The 22,372-nt window shown below is 44.3% G+C and overlaps 1 protein-coding gene across 3 annotated transcripts in view; it reads right to left on the bottom strand.

The window, feature by feature from the left end:
* The window catches only part of LMX1B (LIM homeobox transcription factor 1 beta), a 178,589-nt gene that overhangs the window by 155,153 nt on the left and 1,064 nt on the right, over window positions 1–22,372 (bottom strand). For all 3 annotated transcript variants that reach the window (XM_036752671.1, XM_036752668.1, XM_036752670.1), the window contains exon 2: window positions 22,026–22,212. In XM_036752671.1, the coding sequence (XP_036608566.1) occupies window positions 22,026–22,212 (187 nt within the window). The remainder of the gene's footprint in view (window positions 1–22,025; window positions 22,213–22,372) is intronic.

The raw sequence follows: 22,372 nt of genomic DNA, 5'->3' as shown, positions 1-22,372 counted from the left end.
TGACTGCCGGGCCATTGGGTTGAATATTCCAGACATATAGAGCTGGCATTGCAGCAGAAAAAAAGTAAAATAAAAACAATTAAACCACCCTATACGTAGTAGGGCATCGGTTGTGATAAAATGAAGTTTGTGAGGTCCTCCTCAGTACTGGTCAAAGAACCTTCCTGGAAAGAGCAGCTCCAATACCTATTAGTTTAATGACCCATAGGACAGTCAACTTTATCTCTGGGAATCTCAATCCCCTCAACTGCAAAATAGGGATTGTGATACTTGCCGTGACCCTGAGCAAGCAAGTCACTTCCTTTCTCCTGGTTAGTTTCTTCATCTATAAAATGGGGATAGTTGTAAGGAGAATAAGTTGTAAACCTTTCAGTGCATCATTAGCATTGAGCAGCAGTGGCCAACTACCTGCAAATGGTGTGTTTAAAAATATAAAGTAGCATCCCTGGAACCAGTCATTTAAAAGTTAGCACTGGGTAGGAAACTAACGGAGCCATCTACAATCACTTTAAATGCAAGAAACTAAGAATACAAGTTATCATTATGGTGATTATTATTAGTGATGATAATAATAATGTGTAGGCAGAGGCAATAGCCTAAACAGGATATTGCATTCAGAGAAGTCTTCCAAATAACTTCCAACGTGCTATTGAATTCTTTTTTTTAATCACACTCAAACTCAGCACTAACTCTTCCTTTCAGGCTCATTGGCTTTGATTTTTATTGAGAAGTGCCCTCCTAAGTTGCAGACACTAACTGAAATCTGTTTGGATTTTAATAAAAATAACATTTTTTTGAAAGGGAGGGGGTGACTTACTTCTATCTTCTGCCTATATGCACTTTTAAAAACCGGACAGTATGTCGATGGGGAGAAGGAGCAGCTTTTCAAATACTTGTGGCTTGCCACATTATCTAAGAAAAAAACAAAAGGATTTAGACTTGCTCAAGGTCCATCGGAGGGGTGAAACTTCCCCTATGTCCCACCTGCTCCCCGTGCATTAGTTCTAGATGAAGAGTAGTCAATAAAGAGAGAAGAATTTGCAAGGGCTGGTTCAAGTAATAAGATTTGTTTCAGTGCATCTGATCTTTAGACTAACAGACTTCCAAACAGTTGAACAAGTAAATAAATCGCCCCAGGGAAGCACTAGTTGGAAAGGGTTACCACAGGGATGTGCACAAAGGAATTCAGGCTACTCAGAAAGGGACTGGAGCTAGGAAAGCAGAGGACCCACAACTGGGATGAATCGGTGACTTCTATGACGCTAGCCTCAAAGTCTATGCAGATCTGTTCTTTTAATTCCACATGTGAAAGTCCACTTTTTAATTCCTGGAATGAACAAACCGATTAATAATTACAACAAACTCTGGATTGGTAGGGTTTAGGGGGTGGGTTCTTCTCGAAAGCTTCCTCCTCAATCTCCCCATTTTCCCCACCCACCCAAATGTGTTTGTCAAACCCATTTAATGTGGAAACTTAAGGAGCTGTAAGCCATCCAGAGCTGGCTCTCTCAGAAAATGGCTTTCTCCTAATCAAAAGGAAGGATCAGATCTGGGGGTGGAGGGGAGGGGAGGAGAACAAGGAAGTGAGAAGGAATTGGGCTTTTGGGGGAACTCTCTGTCTTTGTTTACCCTACTTTCTCCCTTCTAAACAAATACAACTGAACTTTAAGGTGTCAGGGACAGCTTTCAGAGGATTTCTCAAGCTACTTCTCTAGATCTTCAGTGGGGGAGAAGAGTCCCTGCCTTGACTAGGTCTCATTCATATCCAGCAGCACATATATCAGAGGAACCTGGTGAGACTTGCAGGCATTACAGGGTGTCAGCTGACTTAGAAATGTTTGTTGTCTTAACAATAATAATAAATAACTCAGATTTCTATAGTTTTGAGGTTTGCAATGCTTTTCTTTCCAGCAAATTTATAGGGTAGGAAGTAGAAGTATTAGATCTATTTTCCATCAGAGGACATTGGCTTGGTTAAGTGAGCGCATGTGGTATAGTGGGCAGCTAGGCGTTGCAATGAATGAAGTGCTGGGCCTGGAGTCAGAAAGACTTGAGCTCAAATAGGACATCAGACACTTTCTATCAGTGTGACCCTGAGCAAGTCACCTGACTCTTTTTGTCTCAGTTTCCTCATCTGTAAAATGAGCTGGACAAGGAAATGGCAAGCCACTCCAGTATCTTTGCCAAGGAAACCCCACATAGGGTCACAATGAATCAGACACTACAGAAACAACTCCACAACAGCATAAATGTGGTATAGTGGCAAGATTTGAGGTTAGAGGACCTGGGTTCAAAATCTGACTACCTCTGCTATGTAATAAGTTATGTGAATAGATGGGATGGAGCCTGAAGTTCCTTCTGGTTTTAGGTCTATGATCCTACGACTCATGAGCAAGGTTCTTTTCTCTGAGCCTCTGTTTCTCCATCTATAAACTTAGAGGATTGGACCAGATGATCTTTAAGGTTCCTTTTCAGTTTTATACCCTGTAATTTGCCTAAGGATAAGCAGTGAGAATGACTACTCCTATTCCTATGATGCTTTAAGGTTCACACACAGTCATAAGAGTCTCATGAGGGGGTGTAATAGGCATATTGTTCAATCCCTGTTTTTCAGCTGAAACGCAGACTGCCCATATTTTATGCAACTAGTAATAATAAATATAATGATATAGATGCTTTTATCCAATTACAAAACAAAGTTAATTTACCCACCGATGTAACAATCCACATTATGTTAAATGTAAAAGAAGGCTAGTGACTTGTCCCAGGACTAGCTTCTATCTAAACTCCATCAGAGATGAGAGAGACAAGTTAATATCGTGATCAGCTTCCTTTTCTATTTGTTGTTTTTCTTGTTCAGTCATTTTTCAGTCATTTCTGATTCTTCATGGTCCCATTCAGGGTTTTTTTTGGCAAAGATCCTGGACTGGTTTGCCATTTTCTTCTCCAGCCCATTTTACAGATGAGGAAACTGAGGCAGGTGATGTTAAGTGACTTGCCCAGGGTCACACAGCTAGTGAGTGTCTGAGGCCTTCAGGCCCAGTGCTTCATCCATTGTGCCACTTAGCTTCCCAGTCCTTTTCTATAGCACTTTTTGCTCATGAGATAGGTAGTGAAAACTCGATTGCCATTTTATAGATGAGGAAACCAAAGCCCACAGAGAGGAAGCCACTTGTCCAGGGTCACCAGGCCACACTTGGGCCTGAAGCCCTAAGGCTCCAATTCCAAGACACTCAGTATCTTCCACCACACCCTGCTGTTCCCCATGGCTGGCTCTGGGGCCTGGGCCCAGGCCTGGCCATGCCCCAGATGCACAAGATATCCATTGTAGCTGAGCCTCTAAGGGGTGGAGGGGACACTGTTGTAAGGTACCATCTAAGCAGGACTTCTTTTCTATGCCTGACATGAATAAGGGGATTAGGATGGCAAGTTTCCGTCAGTTCACTCTATCGGACAAAAGACCCCAAGGTTTTAGTGTCACAGTGGCTGATGAAAGTACAGGAGCCTGTCAGTCAGCATGCTTCTAGGTACTTGTGTTCCTGACATAATCTTATTAGAAGATAAAACCAGCAAAAATCCTTTGGATAATGAAAAGTTACATTTAATTGCCCGACACTATTCTTCTCCTCCCCCTTTCTTCTGCCCATTTAACTCTGTTGCTGTTGGATAACGCTGAAGTTTAAGAGGCATTTAAGCACCAACTAGTGGATAGAAACAGGTTTTAGGGTTTTTTTAATCCCTCTAAACTGTCTTTGTTAGAATCTTCACACATACAAGTCTGTTAAGAATATTAGAGTGATGGAATACTACTGTGCTGAAAAAATGATGAGCAGGTTGGTTTTAGAAAAACATGGAAATACCTGCATGAAATAATGAGTGAAAGGAGCAGAACTGAAAGAATGTTAGATATAATAACAGCAATATTATTCGAAGAATAGCTGTGAACCACTAAGCTATCCCATTATAAACATTCAAATCAACTACAAAAGACCTATGAAGTAAGATGTTATCTACCTCCAGAGAAAAAACTGATACATAGAAATATGCATAGTATGGTTTTACATATGTATATGTCTATATATATTATACATAATGTGTGTAAATATGTATATATATATATATATATATATATATATATATATATGTTCAATCAGCAGCCTTCCCTAGTGCAGGGTGGGGAGGGAGGGAGACAGCTTGGAACTTAAAATGTAACAAAAATACATTTAATTTAATTAAAAAAAAGAATATCAGACTGAATTGATACACATTTTAAAAAATTAAAATGCAGTGTCTTCTTATCTTCCTCCTCCCCCAAAAGAAATGTAAATGTCTAATAATTCTAAAATTACAAATGACCAACCCTGCAAAAATTAGATGTGTCAAAATAGAGTAGGGCTCTGTGGGAAGAGAATAAGTGGTTTAACCATAAGCAGTAATGGAGAGAGTGAAGAAAGCCAGAGACAGTAGAAGCTCAAGGACCTTATAGTCAGAAGGCCTGGGTTTGAGCCCTAACTCTACCAATTACTATCTTTTTGAGCTTGGGCAATCTTTCCACCTCTATAAATGGAGGTAGTTGAGCTAAATCAAGAGTTCTTAACTCGAGTCCAAGATCTGCAAAACTATTGGATAGTGAAAAAAATAATTATGTATTTTCAATAAATTTTACCTGGAATCTAGCATTTCTTTCCATCGTGGTTAAGAAAACAGCACCATTATTCTGAGAAGGGGGTCATAGGTTTCACAACTCTGTCAAAGGGGTCCACAGCACAAAAAAGGATTAAGAAGCTGTGGGTAAGCTGGGCTGGTCAGCCCCTTTTAACTCAGAAAGTTCTACTTTCTAAAGCTCTGACTGGTTCTGACATCATCTTTTCTAAGGTCCCTTCCAGATCTAACACTTAGTTCTAAAGGACCTCTTGGCTCCTACTCTTTAGGTTCTAAGATCCTTTCTAGCTCTAGAATTTTGTTGTGACCTTGCATGTTCTGAGATTCCCTTCTTCTTCTAGTAGTCTATGTTATGCAATCCTTTCCAGCCTTAGCAATCTGTGAGATTCTCCACGCATCACAGATTCATTACCCACAGGATTCTGCAGAGGATTCCATGTGAAGTCCCTGTCTTCTGTTTGCCCAATAATCAGACCTCAGCTCACTTTCCACTTTGTGAAATGACCTGGAAATATGAACCATCTGAATGTTGACCAGGGTTTAGTGTTAGTTTGCTCAGATCCTGAATTAAAATGCTAATCTCACAGTGGGGACACAGTATCCCTTTCCATGCTGACCTAATAAATACATTAGGAAAAATTGGCTACATTTTTTTGGAGGGGGGAGCAGCTGAATAAAATGAACAATCAAGGGACACTGGAGTAAGAGCAGACCAGAATCAGAGGAAGGAATTGAAATAAATGGACATTTTGAACAATGTGAAAAATAGACTATAGGCTACAGAGAGAGAAGAGGATTTAGGCTTGGGAAGGAGGTCATTGACTCTACCCCCTCATTCTGCAAAGAAAGATACTAAGATCCAGAGAGGGAAGGTGATTGGCTAAGGTCTCAGCAGTGCCCAAAATGGAATTCCTAGGAGCACAGGCTTCAGAACTGGAAGACTCACTCTCTTTGTGTTTGTTTATATTTATTCTCTTCGTATTTATTCTGGACATACATACATCTTTGTTGTCTACCCTGTTAGAATATAAATTCTTCGTGAATAGGAATTGTTTCATTTATTGTATTTGTAACCTCAGTGCCTGAATCATAGTAGGCCCATGCTGACTGATAGATTGACTGGAGGTAATTTTGACTAGCCCCTTCAAGGAATGCAAATGTCTTGTCGTAACAGAGTCAAGATTTGAATCCAGGTCCTTTGATTCCAAGCCCAGCATTTATCCCCCAACATCCCCATGCCTGTGATGGCAATCAAATCCTTTCATAAAATTAAATTCTGAATGAAAAGTTCACACTGAAGAAAAAAATAGAGACCCCATGACTGCATTAGAATTTGAGGTCTCAAAACCCGGGACAAAGACCAACAAGGACAGCAAGAGCGGCGAAAATCCCTGAGGATACTAATGTTCCTTAAAGCCACAGGAGTTTGGAAGGTGAGCCAAGAGAACTCGGCCTTCAATATTCACCTGAATCACATCTGAGTTTATTGAAACTCTAAACCTGAGTTGGGAATCCAGACTGAAAGGAAAGAAAAGGAGGAAGAAAGGAGGGCATGTGTGTATGTGGAAAGGGGGGGGGGTGGCGTGTGGTAACGACAGAAGAGGCAGGAGCAGGCAGGGAGGGAGGAAGGGAAGAGGAGAAGGTCTCAGCAAAGGGAGAGGGGGGAGGATGGGAAGAAATGAGGCCTTGTGGTTGCCCCATTAGCAGTGGGATTCTGGCCCTCTGCTCTGATCCCTAGCACAGGAAGCACTAGTTCCCCAGGGGGGTAGAAGTTATTCTAACCTTTTCACATCTCCCCAAAGGTCCTATCCCCACTGAAGGGGCACTTTAAAGGACAGAGGTTGATTCCTACCAGTGGTTCTGGCTCCCTTTCTGTCTGCTACAGCTTTTCTAAAGCAGTTTCTCTCCAGGGAGCCCAGTGCTAACCTCCAGGCTTCCTTGACCACACCATCTCCCACCCCACCCCCGCCTCCCATTGCCAGGTGCCTCCTTCCTGAACCGGTGGGCAAACCCAGCAAGTGCTGGCCGTGCTTCCTCACTTACCGGCTGCCCTATAGCGAGGACTTCAAGGTGACCAGGATAGAACTTGCTACTTACTGGACACCATCTTCACTAAGGTCAGCAAAGCCAAAAGCGCTGCTTATCCCTGCAAGCCTTCATTGCTTAGATTCCCAGAATGGACAAATGTTCTCAGTAAGTTCCATAATATCAGAATATCAGAGTCTCTCTCTCTCTCTCTCTCTCTCTCTCTCTCTCTCTCTCTCTCTCCACCCCTCCCTCTCCCCACATATATATGTGTACACACACACACACACACACACACACACACACATATATATATGTAAGTAATACATTAAGCACTTAATAAATGATTGGTGAATGAATTAATGAGTGAGCTCACCCAGAATTATAGTATCTAGAACTGCTTGTCAATCCCTTTTCAAGGAAAAAAAAATAGTATTTTTAAAGTTTATTTAGACTTGAAATATTTTGGTTCTGGATTGGACAGGGTACATTGCCTAGCTTCCTTCTCTACAAAACAAGGGTGTTGGAACAGTTGATCTGTAAGGTCCCCTTCAGGCCTGACATTCTATGGTCTAGATTCCAAAATTCTGTGTTCCAGTCTGACATTCTACATTCTGTGTTTTAGCATTCTATGTTCTCCAGTCACTTCTAACTCTTTAACACTTTATGTGCTTAGGTCTCCCCCACTGCTATTAACCCATATTCTGACAATCCATGGTCTAAAGCCCTTTCCAGCTCTAAAATTCTGTGAATCAGTGTGTCCATGAACAATTGTTTTCCTTCTCTTAGAAAGGCTAGGCAATCTTTTCCCCCCAAAGCAGCTTATAAGGTTGGGACTGAGCTCCTTCCTACATCTACAAAGCCTCTCTCGGCTCCCAGAGCATTTATGCCCTGGCCAGAGTAACTATGGCAATCACTGAATCACGTGACAACCCTAGAGTCACAGTTGAAATACTGTGTAGGGAGAGAAAAACTGCAACACCCAGCAACATGTCCTGTGAGAGCCCCTGCTCCTCCTCCTGCCCCTCACCCACTCCCAATCATTGCAAGGGCTGCAGTCTTGTTGCACAAAATTCAGCCTATCGATTTTCAAGGCAAAGCCCCTTAAAGGCGGGAAAGGCTTGGCTCATGTTGGGGCCAAACTGCTGCAAACTGGAGCTTGAACACAAAGTCAGCAGAGCAGTGGACTGTGATTACCAGGGGGGCGGCACTGCTTAGCGGCTCATCACCTCTGCTCTCAGCATCTCCCGAGTACCTTCACAAACCCTCATTGTTGGAATGGTCAAATGTCACTGTTGTTTCAGGAGGCCAAATTCCAGACAACTGACTTTCTTTTCAGAAACACCTTTCTGAAAATTAATTGTTCGTCCTTCGTAGTCCTGGTGCAGACTAAGGGACTTCTCCTATGAACATTAGCGTGAAGCACATTAAAAATCCAGAGCAATGTCTGTTCAGGAGCAATTCCATCACAACTGGCCCTGAGCTGTTAGGCAAATCATTTTCTTTCTCCTTGATCTGTTGCCTCCCCTCTAAAATGAAAGGGTTAGGTTGGACTGGGCGACTGCTTCGTTTTGAAATTCCATGATCTAGGTTTTAAGGGACTATCCAGCTTTAACCTTTGATTTTCTATGATCTAAGATTCCATATTTTAAGTTCCCTTCTAATGCTAACAATTTATTTTTAAAGGTCCCTTCCCGCTCTAATATTCTACGTACGATGTAATGTTCCATGATCTAAGTTTTCTTTCAGTTTTCTGAAAGTCTCTAATCTATGTTCTAAGGTTCCTTCCAGCTTATGTTTTATGTTCTAAGGCTCTTTCCAGTTCTAATATTCTATGTTGCTATAGTATATTCTATGTTCTAAGGTGCCTTTATACTCTGGCATTCTGTGTTCTTCGTTCTGATATAATTTGTTCTAAAGTCCTGTCCTGCCCTAACATCCTCTGTGTCTATGATTCTGTGATTCTATGGTTTCAATTTATGGGCTATAATTTTAGGGAGAAAAACATCCAATCCAAACTCTCGATCACCATCAGGAATCACATATTTGGCCCAGTACCGCTGCCTTTCTTGGTTAATGACCTAGGGCTAATAAACAGAGAATTACTGTAAAATCAGGAAGCTCAATAGAAACTGATACAATATTTCGAAAGGAAGGACCAAAGGAAGAGCCAGCACAAAAATTTATTTTTACTGATCAGAACTAGCAAATGTAAAGAACCCTGAGGAAGTGCTGTCAACCAGGCTTGAAATCTAAGAAAGTCGCTATTCACAGCACAGTGGGCCCTTATAAACAGCTAATCCACGCAGCTGCAGTAGTTAAAGCAAACACAGGGCCCTTCACTGTCCCATCAATTACACCTTCTCCTAAAAAATTACACAAACTTTGAAAGATTTTTCTGGGGGAAGATGGATGCTTCAAGAGACTTGAGGTCAAGGCTGGGCTGTTTAAAGTATATTATTAACAAATAAACATTTACTGCAAAAAAAAAACCCATATAGGCCACTGGGGAACAAAATCATGTTGGTTTTGGCATCAAATGACACAAGACATTTATGACAGGAATGGAGATCACCAACTGGCTGATGAGATGGCAAATGTCTACCACTTAACTTCCTCTATTTCCTGAATAAACTTTTTAAAACACTTTTTTTCCTACTAAAATGGCCATAAAATATATGTAATTTAGGTTTTTCTCCTTGTCAATGTTATTTCCACATTTGTAACTGGAATGGCCTCTAACGCCACATGTATATTTGCCCCAACTTTGCTTTTTCCTGTGGTACCTTCCAGGCATAATATTTACTATTTAAGGTTCTAACATTTTCTGATCACTGTTCTAGCATACAAAATCCTTTATTCTAAGGTTTCTTCCAGCTCTAAGATTGCCCTGGAAGGCTTATGATTAACACTATCATCGTGCGGTGCTTTTATATGTTCTTGCCCGATCGACAACTTACCATTGGCTCTTAAATGGCTTGGTGACCCCTCTCCCTTGCACCCTCCAAAAGCTGAGGTCTCATTGTGGCATCCTACAAATTGAAAGTTATGGCTCCTGTCACTGAATGTATCTTTCTAACCCTCAGACTAACCAAGGTCGAATGAGGAGCTAAATTTTTCAAAGCCCCCAAACCCCAAGCCACAATCAGGGCTAAGTTGTATTTGCCCTTTCACTTACTGAACAGGATACTCAGAGCCACAGGGGGACTGGCCTAGCTTGACATAGTACTTGGGGCTGGGAGTAAGAGGCAGTGGTAGTTGGAAAGTTACTTCCTACCTCAGGCAACAGCTGACTCAAAGCTACTCGGCAGCTATCGATTCTTCTGGACTTCTCTATTGAAACCACAACTCACATCTCTATAGTGTTTATTAAAGTGCTCTCCTCCTCATGACCATCTGAGGAAGGTTTTGTATTATTATCTTATTTTACAGATGAAGAAGGTGAGGCTCACTCAGAAGAAATGAACTTGCTCGAAGTCATATAGCTAGTAAGTGGCAGAAACTAGAATGGAATCCAGCTGTCCTGACTCCCAAGTTCAATCTCCTTTCTATCATTTCTATCTGGGAGGTCTTTTAGAACCCCCCAGCAGACCTAAACTGCTCTTTGTCTGCACAACCCCTCCATACCACATGGCCAGAATACTTTTACATTGTAAATTAGTACCTGAATGCTTGTCTCTCGGGTCCTGTGGAGATGTCAGGCTGGATACTGGTACTTAAGGACATAGGAATCCATAGTTGGCTTTTTGGATGTTTTTTCCTGAGCATGGGTTGGCCATGGTTATCTGTCTGTCTATCCATCTATCTATCTTATATTTCTATAGTACTTGAATATTTATAACTTGCCTGCCTCACAACAACCTGTGAAGCATGATACAAGTCTCATTATCCCTATTCTACAGATGAGGAGGAAACAAGTTGAGGAAGGGGAAGGGGCAGGGATTTGTTCCAAATCATCCAGCTAGCAAGTGGGAAAATGAGGACAAAACTCCAAATCCAGTGTGAGGAGTGCCTCAGCTAGTTTGGGCATCCTGAACCATGGGAAGGTGGGATGAGACACAGTGGAGATTTTCAGAGGAAAATTCTGTGGATGGTCCCCCAGGAAAGACCAGAGGAACAATATAAATATAATATATATTCAGAGAAAATGCATATAAATTTATATATACACAAAAGACATACATGCACATATGTATATGTGGATAGATAAATAGATAGCCTTCTTCCTCAGAGGAATTCAATTTAATGTTTGAGGAGGCCATAATGCTGAATTACTGTATATCTAATAATAGGATTGAGAGGGTGTGTATTTGACTTTAGTGGAATGCCTTTAGTAACCAGCAGGCCCTCAAAGTGTTGGAGGTTAGAGGAATGTTGATCCTGGAAGGTTCTTGAAAGTCAATTAGCATCTAGGGATCCAGAAGGAGCTCGTTTTCTGGATCTCTTTCAGGTTAAGGAATCTGCCTGGCCCAAGACAGGAAGAGCTGAGCAATGTCCCTGGCCTCAGCCTTACATCCTTCTGGCACTCACTTTGCTACAAGCCCTGACTTCTCAATGTGATTTCTGCAAAACCAAACATAGCAGTCTCTCCTGAGAGAGGACTATGATATTGAACCACCAGGGACGTACATTCCTTCACTTCTACTAATTTCTGCCTAGTTTGGGGAGTCAGAGCTTTGAACCTAGGAGAGCCTGGGATTAGACTCTGGATCAAAGCCAAAAGGGGCAGCCACCAGGGCATGGGGATGGAGATCAGTGTTAGAGGCAGAGATAAATACCTGGTGAAATGTCCATGATCAGGCCACTCATGGCCATTGTTGATAACATACCCTGAAGCCTGTTGTCAATGAGGCCATCTTTACCTATGAGTACTTCCCTTAGAGTTAACAGAGCTAGAGTTAGAGTTGTGTTTGAGACCAGAATCTGCCAGTTCTTAGCTCTATGATCCTTAGTAAGTCATTAGGCAGTTACAGAAGGGACTAGAAACCATGCCATTTAGGAATTGCTTGAAGGAACTGGGAATATTTAGCCTTGGAAAGAGAAAAAAATTAGAGGAGCACGGTCACTCCCTTCCCAAAACTGAGACTGTCCTTCTTGGACTTGGGGAAAATAAGAACTGGACGGAGAGCTTTCCAGAGAGGCAGATGTCTGCTGTGTCTGTGAAAAGAAACTGACTAACAACCACAGCTTTTCAAAGTGGAAGGGACTGTCTCATTGGGTAGCCAGCCCCGCATCACTAGAGGTTTCCAAGTAGAGGTTGGGTGGACACTTGTCAGGACATTGCAGAGGAGTATTCCTCCATAGCTGTGGGGTGGAGGAGTTGCCCTTCCACCTCGGATTCTGTGATTGGATCCTACAGTGTGGTGTCCCAGAACAGACATTGCATTTGGGGTCCAAGAACCTGGGTTTGAATCCTGGCTCTGCCACTTAACTGTGTTACCCTGGGCAAAATCACTTGATCTCTCCGGTCTCCCGTTTCCTTGTCAGTAAAATAAGGGGTGGGGTGGGGGGATTGCAACATCTAATCTAAAGTCCTAGGAAATTTCCTGTCTAAATCTCCTCGGCTAAATTAGGGATGTAATCCTTACATTCCCTCTCTTCTGAGGTGGCAGTGAAGAAAACACGTTGTAAGCCTGAAAGGGCTTCGAAAGGGAGATGTTATTATGACCACCTTCATCATCACGAAGAAGGAAGACAAAAGTCACGCTCTATTTTTTTTTTTTAACGTGGGATTCAACCCTCCTAACGGCCCACATCGGGTCATGCTGGTTTCTCCTGCCGAGGGGAAACCGTCGGCTTCCCTCTCTTCCTCGCCCTCGGTGCCAGCCCACAAGGCTGCGTTTTAATTAGTATCTAAGGTGTTTTAACCTTACAAAAGAAACTGGCGGCCATGGAGCCCAGAGCAGGAGCTGCTGGGGGGAGGTGCGGTGGGGGACGCGGAGAGGAAAGCTTTCCATGTCCTAATCACTTCCATGGAAAGGAATGTGCCGCTAAACGCCCCCGAGAATGTGTGACTTCAAATCACCTTCATCATTCTAGAGCCACAATAAGGCGGCAGCCACAGAGGGGAGGCAGACCGGCCGCGAGGCCAGGCAATCTGGAAAAAATTCACCCTACAACTACAATCACTTTTTTTTTCACCTTAAAAAAAAATCAAAGCGCCCGACATTCCCTCCTCCCTTTCCCATCCACGGAGGTGGGTGCATCTTACCTGGGCAAAATGGCCGTGGGGCTGGGGGTGAGGGGGTGGAACTATGCACAGTAATATAGACTGGGCTCAATTAACCCTTTCCTAACAACTCCACTTTTAGCCCTTGACCAAAAGCGTAGAGGTGCTCCTTCCCGCCAACTAGGGCAGGAATGACCGCATTTTTTAGAATGCTGGATTTAGGAAAAAGGTAGCTAATTCATTGCATAAATATAATGATGATAATAATAAACAATTCTCAGAACATTAAATATAAAATTGCAAAAGAATAACAGTAGGATAGATTTGTCCCAGGACCGTTTCTATCTAAACTCCAGCGGGAAAATAATAGTAATGGTAAAAATAATAATAGCTGACATTTCTTTAGTACTCTAGAGTTTATAAAGTGCTTTCCTTATAACAACTCTGTAAGGTAGGCAAGCTATCATTATTTGCATTTTATGGAGGGGGAAACTGAGGCTCAGAGAGGCAAAAACGACTTTTTTCTATGGTACACGACAAATAAGGGCAAATGGAGCCAGAATTTGAACATAGGTCTTCTGACTTACAATCTCTTCTATTACACCCAGAGCTCACAAGCATTTCTGTACACATAGATACAAAGATACAATAGGCACACACATTAAAAGCGCACACCCTCCCACGTCTCAGGTCCCGAGACCTTGGGGCTGTAATACAAGCGATTATACTCTATTTTGTGACAGCTTGTTGGAACCCCCACCCACACTCCTTCCCCCAAGACTCCTCCAGGAATTCGCCACCTCCTCAGGATAAAAATCCTTTCCAGACGACAGACAAGGCTGCAATGGAAGGAGAATTACATAATTCTCCTTGCCATAAGCCCTGAAGAAAAGGGGGAATTTGTTTTCCCTCAATATGCCCCCTTGGTGTGGAGTGGGTATTAACGCACCCCTCATTTTGACTGACTGAGGTGGGGTCCTCCCTCCATTCTTTCTTTTTCTCTCTCTCTTTTTGATTTTCTTCCTCTCTTCTCAGATTTTCTTTCTCTTACTTTCTCTTTTTATTTCCCTCTCTTGATCTTTCTGTTTCTTACTTTTTCTGATTTTTTCCTATCCGATTTTCTTCTTTCTTTTTCTCTCTGGTTTTTTTCTGTTACTTTCTCGTTCTCTCACTTTCTATCTCTTTTCTTCTCTCTTACTCTTTGTTCCATTCTTTTCCTTCCTTTCTTTCTTCCATCCTTTTCCTTCCTTCCTCCCTCCCTTCCTTTCTTTCTTTCCTTTCTTTCTTCCTTCCTTCCTCTCTTTCTTTTCTTTTCTTTCTTTCCTTTCTTTCTTCCTTCCTTCCTTCCTCTCTTTCTTCCTTCCTTCCTCTCTTTCTTTTCTTTTCTTTCTTTCTTTCTTTCTTTCTTTCTTTCTTTCTTTCTTTCTTTCTTTCTTTCTTTCTTTCTTTCTTTCTTTCTTTCTTTCTTTCTTTCTTTCTCTTTCCCGGTGTCTCTGATGGAAAAGCGGCTTGTGTTTGATGAATGACTAGCCCCTCCGGACACAAGAGAAAGAACCTCTCCTTGCTTTACTTAGAGGTGGAAAAACCTCTGAATGACAGAAGGAAGCCTGTCCTGTTAGTGTCAAGCGTGAAAATGTCCAAATAGTGCTAAGTCAGCCTCTCTACTTCTAGGCATTCCTGGGATGCACCAACAGATTTTTCTTCAACGGCATAAAAATGTTAGTGTGACTTCGGCAGCTCACACTAGTCGTGCAAGAAAGAACTTATTCTTAGATGTGGAGGGAATGGCTCGCTTCCTTCAAAAGGACATAATCTGACCCAGGGACAAATAAATGCTAACTCAGAATAACAATTCCTTTTAAGGACAGACTGGGACACCTCCCGGACACTTGGAAACACGTGGTTAATGTTTTTTAAAATGATCTCTCTCTCACCCAGGAATGTTGAGAGGAAAGTGCTCTCTGAGCTTAGGAGTGCTATAGAAATTAGAGCGACTATTACAAAAGATTCCCCGTCGCTCCTCAGAGATACCGGTCACAGCCTTCCCCCTTAGTTCTGGGGATTTAAACAACAGAAAGGCGGCAACTGAAGAGAAGCAATACATTTTCCTCCTGCCTTCTGGAAAATGACAATCGTACTAATAATGATAATTAGCGAAATAAAAATTTCTTCCATCGTGCGTGAGAACCTGCTGCGTTCTCGCCCTTCCTTCCTCCCCTGCGCGGTTGTAGAACATCTGGGGGCATCTGTCCCCAGGGATTGTCTTTGTTGGCGGCAAGGTAATCACACCAGCTCCCTAGCCCGGTCCCCCTGCCCTCGAACCCGCTAGCTAGGCATTTTGTTCATTCCTCCGGTGGTCTGTCCTTCTCTCCATCCCTCCCTTCCGTGTAGATACCCACCTAGCAGCATTAAAAAAAGGAAAAGGAAACCACCGTGAGCCGGGGCAAAACCAGTACCAGGAATTACCAAATCATTGCAAAACCAAATGCCTACAATACTCGTTGGAAGGAACTCTAGAGATCTCGGCTCCACCACACCCACACAAATATTAAACTTGCCCTGGAAAAGAGCGAAGAAGCGACTATTTATCAAATAAAGTAAAAGGTTTTCACTCCCTGGACAGCAAAGTCAAAAATATTTTTTTTTCAGCACTAGCAAATGAAGGTGCCGGGAGCCGTCTTTTTCTTTCATTCCATGATGTCGTGACAAAAAAAAAAAATGCTATTTGGGTTCCCTATTTAAATCAACCTTTATAGGCTGAAAATCCACAACCTAACTTCATTAGGAAAACCAAAAGAAGTTTAGAAATCTGTCTCTGCATTTTTAAAAATTTCATATATGCCTGCGCACACTCATTCATCAAATGAAAAATAGATTTTTTCCCATCCTATTGCGTCTTTATCCAAGGTGGAGCTCCCTGGAAGCACCAATTTGGGGGCTTGTTTATTTTCCCCAAGAATGAACCAGCCAACTCCTTAGGATAGAGATAGTAGGTTGAGGTCTCAGTATATGTCCTGAAAATTTCATGCTAAGAACCCCAATGGCGGCGGTGGCTGCATCGTTCGGCGCCCTCCTTCTCCGGCTGTAGCTCAGGTACACGCACTCTGGCTGGCTAAGCAGCAGGGCTCTCTCTCCTACCCGCACTCAGCCTCTTTGCTTTAGTGTTGGGGTTTTCGAGCAAAGCTTTTCTTTGCAATAAAATTTATTCATTTCTTCCAGAGAAACTTGTCTCGTGGCATCACCCTCTCACCTCCACCCCTATACACCCCTTCAACTTATTGCAAAGCCCTTTTTCACGAGTTGGTCCATTGGTAATGCTTGGTGGAGGGATGGAGGGATGAATTTAGGTCAACACCGGACAAGTTTGCCGAGGTACGAAAGCTAAAAGCGATTTCTAACTCAGGCACACACTCAGCAGCAGTGTGTCATCTGGCTAAGCTGATATTTTTCTAAAGGAAACCCAGAAACCGAGACAAATTCGAGTCCTCCTTTATTGTGGCTTTTCTTGTCTTTTAAATACTTCTCCCCGCTAAATAATATGCCAAATCCCCTCCAGGGACCCCCAGCAGCCACACTGCTAACATCCACTCTCCACCCCCACCCCTCATCATTGTTAGGATCCTGGGATTTTTCGAGTTGGAAGAGATTTGGGAGATTATCTAGTCCAACGCCCGCTTTTTACAGATGTGTATACGTTTCCATTGTAACGGCTGGAAGTTCGAGAAAGAGCTTGGTACTGTAACATCACATGCATACAGATTCCCATCTTCTTCGTGCTCAAGCCAATAATAAGGTTCGTCTGTGCAAGGGCTCAGACACTCGGCCAATATTACAAAGTTAATTACTGCCTTCTAGCTCCCGATGGCTTGGAATGCTGAGATCTGACCGGGATCTATTCCATCTTAATCCACCGCACCAAGAGGGCCCTCCTGACAGAGAGCTCACGGAATAAATAAATCACTGGGCCTCACAATTCAGATCTGAGTCAGGGCTGGGCTTTCTCTGTTGCATTACTACTCAGGCAGCCTCCTCATTTAACCCCCTGATCCATTTTAAATTTGCCTCAAAGGCTGCCCTTCCCACCCAAGTGAGACAGAAAAGAGCCGAATTTTTGTCTTGTTATTCTCCCTCCCCGCCCCGCCCCCCCCTCCCCCCATGCTGGCCATTGTTGGTCAGCCGGTACACCTAGGTCTAGCATCCGGCTTTCCAATTGCTTCTACAAGTAGGGAGAGACTTGGATACTCTAATTTTTTTTTAAGGCAAACACGCTCTGTGCTATTTTAAATAAGGGTTACAAGCAATATCTGATGTAGCGATTTAATGAATAAGATCTTTAAGAAAGGCACGAAGTTTACAGGCACCACTAAAACAGCATAGTACTCGGAAAGAGGGGGGAGGACACAATTATGACCAAAGTCAGGTACACAAACCTATAATGTGCTAAAAAGAGAACTGGGAACAAGTTTTGAAATGGGAATTCAATTAATGCAAAAAAAAGGACTAAAAACAAATTTAGCAAGGAATCAGAAATTTCAAGTACAGTCAACACTAGCCAGCTGTTTGTCTCACATTTAATGTATGATTATTTATTTTACACCCCCCCCCCAAGCCCATTTACCCAAATTGTCCCTCTGCTAAAGGGTCCAATGGTAACAAAGGAGTTTGTGTCCTTTCTGATCAGTCAATGAGCTCTCTTGAAATCGTAGGCACACTGTTCCTGAGCAGGCCTTAGGAGGAAGGAGGAAGCTATAGTCACAGTCTCTCAACATTTATTCTCTGGTGATCAGTCAAGCCAATACCAGCCCCTTCAAGCCCAAAGACTCTATTCTTCTCTCATTTTGCTTTTGGAGATATGATTCTCCCCCAAATGACCACTGAATTATAAGGACTCCAAAACCACAGGCCAATGAAGAAGCACACAGAATACATGCATGTTGTGATTGTCAGCAACTCTAGCAGCACCATCCCTAGCCTTGCCTGGTTTATAAGGTCCATGGCCACACAACACAACTCTAGCACATAGAGACTAACTAAGGCATGGAAGCCCCAATGGACTTTCTTATTCTGAGGACTAACTGGATTGTCTCAATCTAGATGGGAATGATTTCTCCTTACTGCTCATATGCCTGCCTGCCTCAAAGTAGCCCATAAATGATGAGAGTAGTCAGGAAAGGTAAGCAAAGATTATATTCCTTTGCAAAAGTCCCTTTGGTAAAAAGAGAATATGGAGGTGGGTGGCCTCCACCCCAATCTTTGTCCCAGTGGCTGAAGTAGTTTGACTCTGCTTTAGTAAATCAAAGGGAAGCTGCCCTGCCCTGCCCTGCCCTGCCCTACTCAGCTCAGAATCCACCTCTACACCCATGAGGACTGTGGATGCCCAGATCCCTGGGTAAACCGAGAGTCCATCAAACTCAGTATCATAATCCAAGGACCTGGGATTAACACACACACACACAGAAAGGCAGAGATATATACACTGTGCCCATCCACAGGCAGGTAGGAATTCACACATTTGCGTACACACACACACACACACACACTACCAAAGACAGAGGAGCAGGAATTCACCGTGTGTGAGTGTGGGTATGGGTGTGTGCGTGTGTATACCACAGCCAGAGGGCCAGGGCTTTATGTGTACATAGAAAGCACCACATTCAAAAGGGTAGCGATTCACACACACATATCCATACACTTTGTACCACAGACAAAGGAGCAGAGGGACTCATACACTTTGTACAAAGGACTATGCATATAAGAATTGACATACCCAGATGCATAATATGCACATATCCGTATGCCATACTGAGAGGCAGAGATTCATACAAATACAAATATGTACTTATATATGTACATACACATATACATACACAGGATGCAATATAGATGGGCAGGAGCTCACACACACAATACTACAGGGAGGTTTCAAGACAAAGCTATTTTTAAAATGGCTTTATTTCCTGGTGGAATACTATCATCACACAAGGTCTAAAATGCAAACTCCTTGCTGACTCTAGTTCTGTGAATTTAGTGAGAGGAGTAGACAAACAACATACATTTCTCACCAGAAAGCCCAATTCCAGTGACAGCAACCAGATTATATTTCAAAAATCTGCTCTACAACCTCTTTCTCTCTAGTAAATTACAGCGGCCCTCCATATTTTACATGCTTCTGTTCTCTCAACAAAATCCAATATGTGCATCTGGATGGAGCCAAGTGACAAAAACAGGCACACACAGCCCACCCAAGCCCTTCAGGCTCTTTCTCCACAGACAAATGAAGCGAATTAATAAAGAACAATTGTGAGCCAGCGCATGATCTTGGCTGACCAAAGAGGGCCTGGGAAGGTTTGTCACCTGTGCTTGGAGGACAATGGAAGGAGGTTCTGACCTGGTACAGTTTGGGAGTAAGGGGATGTTGCCTTATTCAGTCTTGCCTACATACAACTGGGTTGTCTCAAGGTTCACTAGACTTCGTAGTATTCTATTTGCTAATCACGCCTTTCTCCAATCTAAATGAATTTGCAATAAAAAAGTTTGAAATGTGCTCTTAGCATTTACTCTATTAAAAAAAATCACCATTTCCTTTATTTTGTATTTAAAAATAATCTGCTTTTGTATTTTTGTTTCCGGGGGCTTTCTCTCCCCCTTTTCCTTTCTCTTCTCTTTCCCATTCTTTTCTTCTTTCACCAATTTCCCCTAATTTCCCTCTTTCTCCTTTATCTCTCCTGCTCTTCCCCTCTCCTCTCCTTTCTCTTTTCCCTTTTCTTCTCTTCCTTTTCCCCTCTCCTCTTTTCCTCTTTCTCTCTTCCACTCTTTTCTCTTCTCCTCTCCCCTTCTCCTCCTCTACCTCCCCTTCTCCCTCCCTCCCCTTTAATAAAAGCAGCTCTCACTGAGTTGAACTGCCAAGAAACCAAATCATTAGTTGAACAAACAGTTCAAACCCGGATCCTAAAAAGTTCCCTGCCTGCCCCTTAGTTCTGCTGGGCCAGGTCCTCCTGCGTGTGCAGTTGGAAAGGAGCAAGTAAGTATTCGGCAGAGATTTCCGTCATTTTAAATTTGCTTCTGAAAAGGGCTGTTTTGAGTAAGCGAATTATCTAGCCCTAGAGTGATGCCTCCCCAGTCTGCTCTCAAGGCGGTTTTTCTGCTCTGTCTGTGGCCTCGAGTTGATAAACAGACAGAAACTCCCTGCCCTCTCCCGGAAAAAGAAAAGGCCCCGCATGGCACAAACGGTTCCGAGTAGATGCCAAAACATGGATGCTCCCTCCTCGACACCCCTTTCCTCTTCGGCCCCAGTTTGATCAGGTCCTCGGGAAAGTTATTGAAAGAGAAATAATGAGAAAGCTTGGCCTGAATTTTGAGGGGACACTCCGGGACCGAAGCAGTTTAGGGCACCGAGGCAAAAATGTAGTAACCGGGAGATGGAGAGAAAAAATTCCACCCGTCAAAACTAACGCACAAAAACTGGGGGCCGGCTGGTGCCCCGTTTAAAGAGGTGCCTGGGACCCTGGGCGAAAAATTTTTCCATCCAAGTCTCTCCTCCCAGGGCTTCCTAAGCCAGGACCTGGGTCAAGAGCCAAGCTGGACAAGCATAAAGTGCGGTAAGAAGACATCACTCCACTAACTGGAGTAAGCACAGCCTCAGCGCCCACCCTCTTTGGCCCTGCTTCTGCCTGTCCTGGAGCTCTGACTCCTTCAGCCTCTGGGGCCTGAGAATCGGGTAAGATGTAGGTTTAGCGGGAGAGATCTCCTTGGAAGCAAGGGAGATGACCCACAGCATTCACTATCCTGGGACCTCGGGTCTGGGGACTCTCGGGTACTGAATCTTTGGGGACACAGGAGCCGTCCCTGCCTTAGAGCCAGCAACGTCCTTAATCCAAACCCCATGGATTAGGTTACGGCGGCCTGGATCCTGTTTAGTTATTTTTTTAAATTTCTTATGAAGAAAATTTTTAAAAGGAAGGGTTAAGGGTCCTTTCGTGGGCAGCCCCCGAAGGGCTAGCTGAAATGCTCAAGCCCCCCTCTTCAGGAACACAGGGCCAGGGTCCTATCCACTCGCAGGGTCCAGAGCAAGAAGAAGCCTCCCACGGCCAGCGCTTGGGCACTGCAGTCCTTGGTCCGGAGCCCCGGGCCCGTCCCCATGGAGACCGGCGTAACCACTGCAGCTATGAGCAAGCCCGGCTCGGAAAAGGGCGGGCGGGCGGCGGCGGCCCCTGAAGCCAAGGGACAAAAGGGGCCGAACCGCCCTTCCCTTTGTCTCGGGCCGGGCCGGGGGCAGCTCTGAGTTGGGGAAGGAGGAGGAGGGAAACAAGACCTCAGGTCGGTGCGGGGGCGGCCGGCGGCCTCCTTGCTTCGAAGGGCGCCAGGTCTCTAGTAAACCCAACCAAACTGAACCAGTCTCTCTAAGAGTCAGAGAATCAAGAAAATAGGGCAACTGGGCCTCTGGAAAGCGGGTGAGCCCAGTACCGGTATTCCTAGGCTCCGGGCCTGAGGAAATAGCCAAGAGGGGCTCCGAGTTGCCACCATGGAGCACGGAAATGGATAAAGAATGGCCCGAGCATTCTCTCCAGAGGCGCAGGGCTTGTTTTGGCCTGGGCCAGGACCTTAGCCTTGGAGACCTAGAGTAGCCAGAGCAGGTGAGCCCCTTGTAGAAGGAAGGCCCAGGGTAACTTTTCCTTACAACTCAGAGGTTGTGAGAGAGAGAGAAAGAGCTCTACCAGAGAGTCCAGAACTGTGGGACTAAGTTGGAGAAGCAATTGTGTTCCTGGCGGAGTTAGGGTGGGAGAGATCACAGCTCTCGAACCCCACCTAAGGCAAGCGACGAGGGACTACCCAACGCTCATGGATCTTTGCTGACCAGCAAACAGGGCCCATAAGGCACGTAGCGCCACTAGTATTCAGTCCTGAGCCCAGTCTGGGTGGGACAAGGAGGGTAAGACTCTAGGCTAGGATGCTAGAAGACAGTCGGTGTGCCTGCACTGCCCCCGTGGGGGCTCAGGGCAGTTCTCTCTGTGCCCTGCGCTGGGACTCCGGGGACACTGATCCTAGGGTGTTTTGTCCCTGCGTGCTCTCGGCCCTGGTGGTGGCAAATGGGAAAAGAGGAGGAGAAGAGGAGAAGAAGGAGGAAGATTAAAGAGAGAGTGGAGAGAGGAGGAGGAGGAGAGGCTCTTACTGTTGGTAGTCCTGTTTGCAGTAGAGTTTCCGATCCCGGAAGTAGCAGCTGGTGGTGAGAGCTTGCTGACACGCAGCGCACTGCAAACACTCCTCGTGCCAGGACGACTCGTTCACTCGCATCAGGAAACGATCCGAGATGGGCCGCTGGCAGCCCTCGCAGACGGCGGGATGCGGGCAGTCCGAGCCTGAGGAAGGGAGACAAGAATGGGGGGAGGGGGGAGGAGGTTCCATGAGCAAGGACTGAAGGAGGGGAGGCGCGGCCAGACACGGCCTTCCCGGTGCAGCCAGCGGGTTCCAGACTCGGGGCTCCGGGAGCTTCCCGGCTAGAACAGAGCCGGCCAGCAC

The sequence above is a fragment of the Trichosurus vulpecula genome, chromosome 3, assembly GCF_011100635.1.
Source record: "Trichosurus vulpecula isolate mTriVul1 chromosome 3, mTriVul1.pri, whole genome shotgun sequence".
Lineage (NCBI taxonomy): Eukaryota > Metazoa > Chordata > Mammalia > Diprotodontia > Phalangeridae > Trichosurus > Trichosurus vulpecula.
Note: the sequence above shows the minus strand (reverse complement) of the source record. Positions and strands in the feature narration are given on the sequence as shown.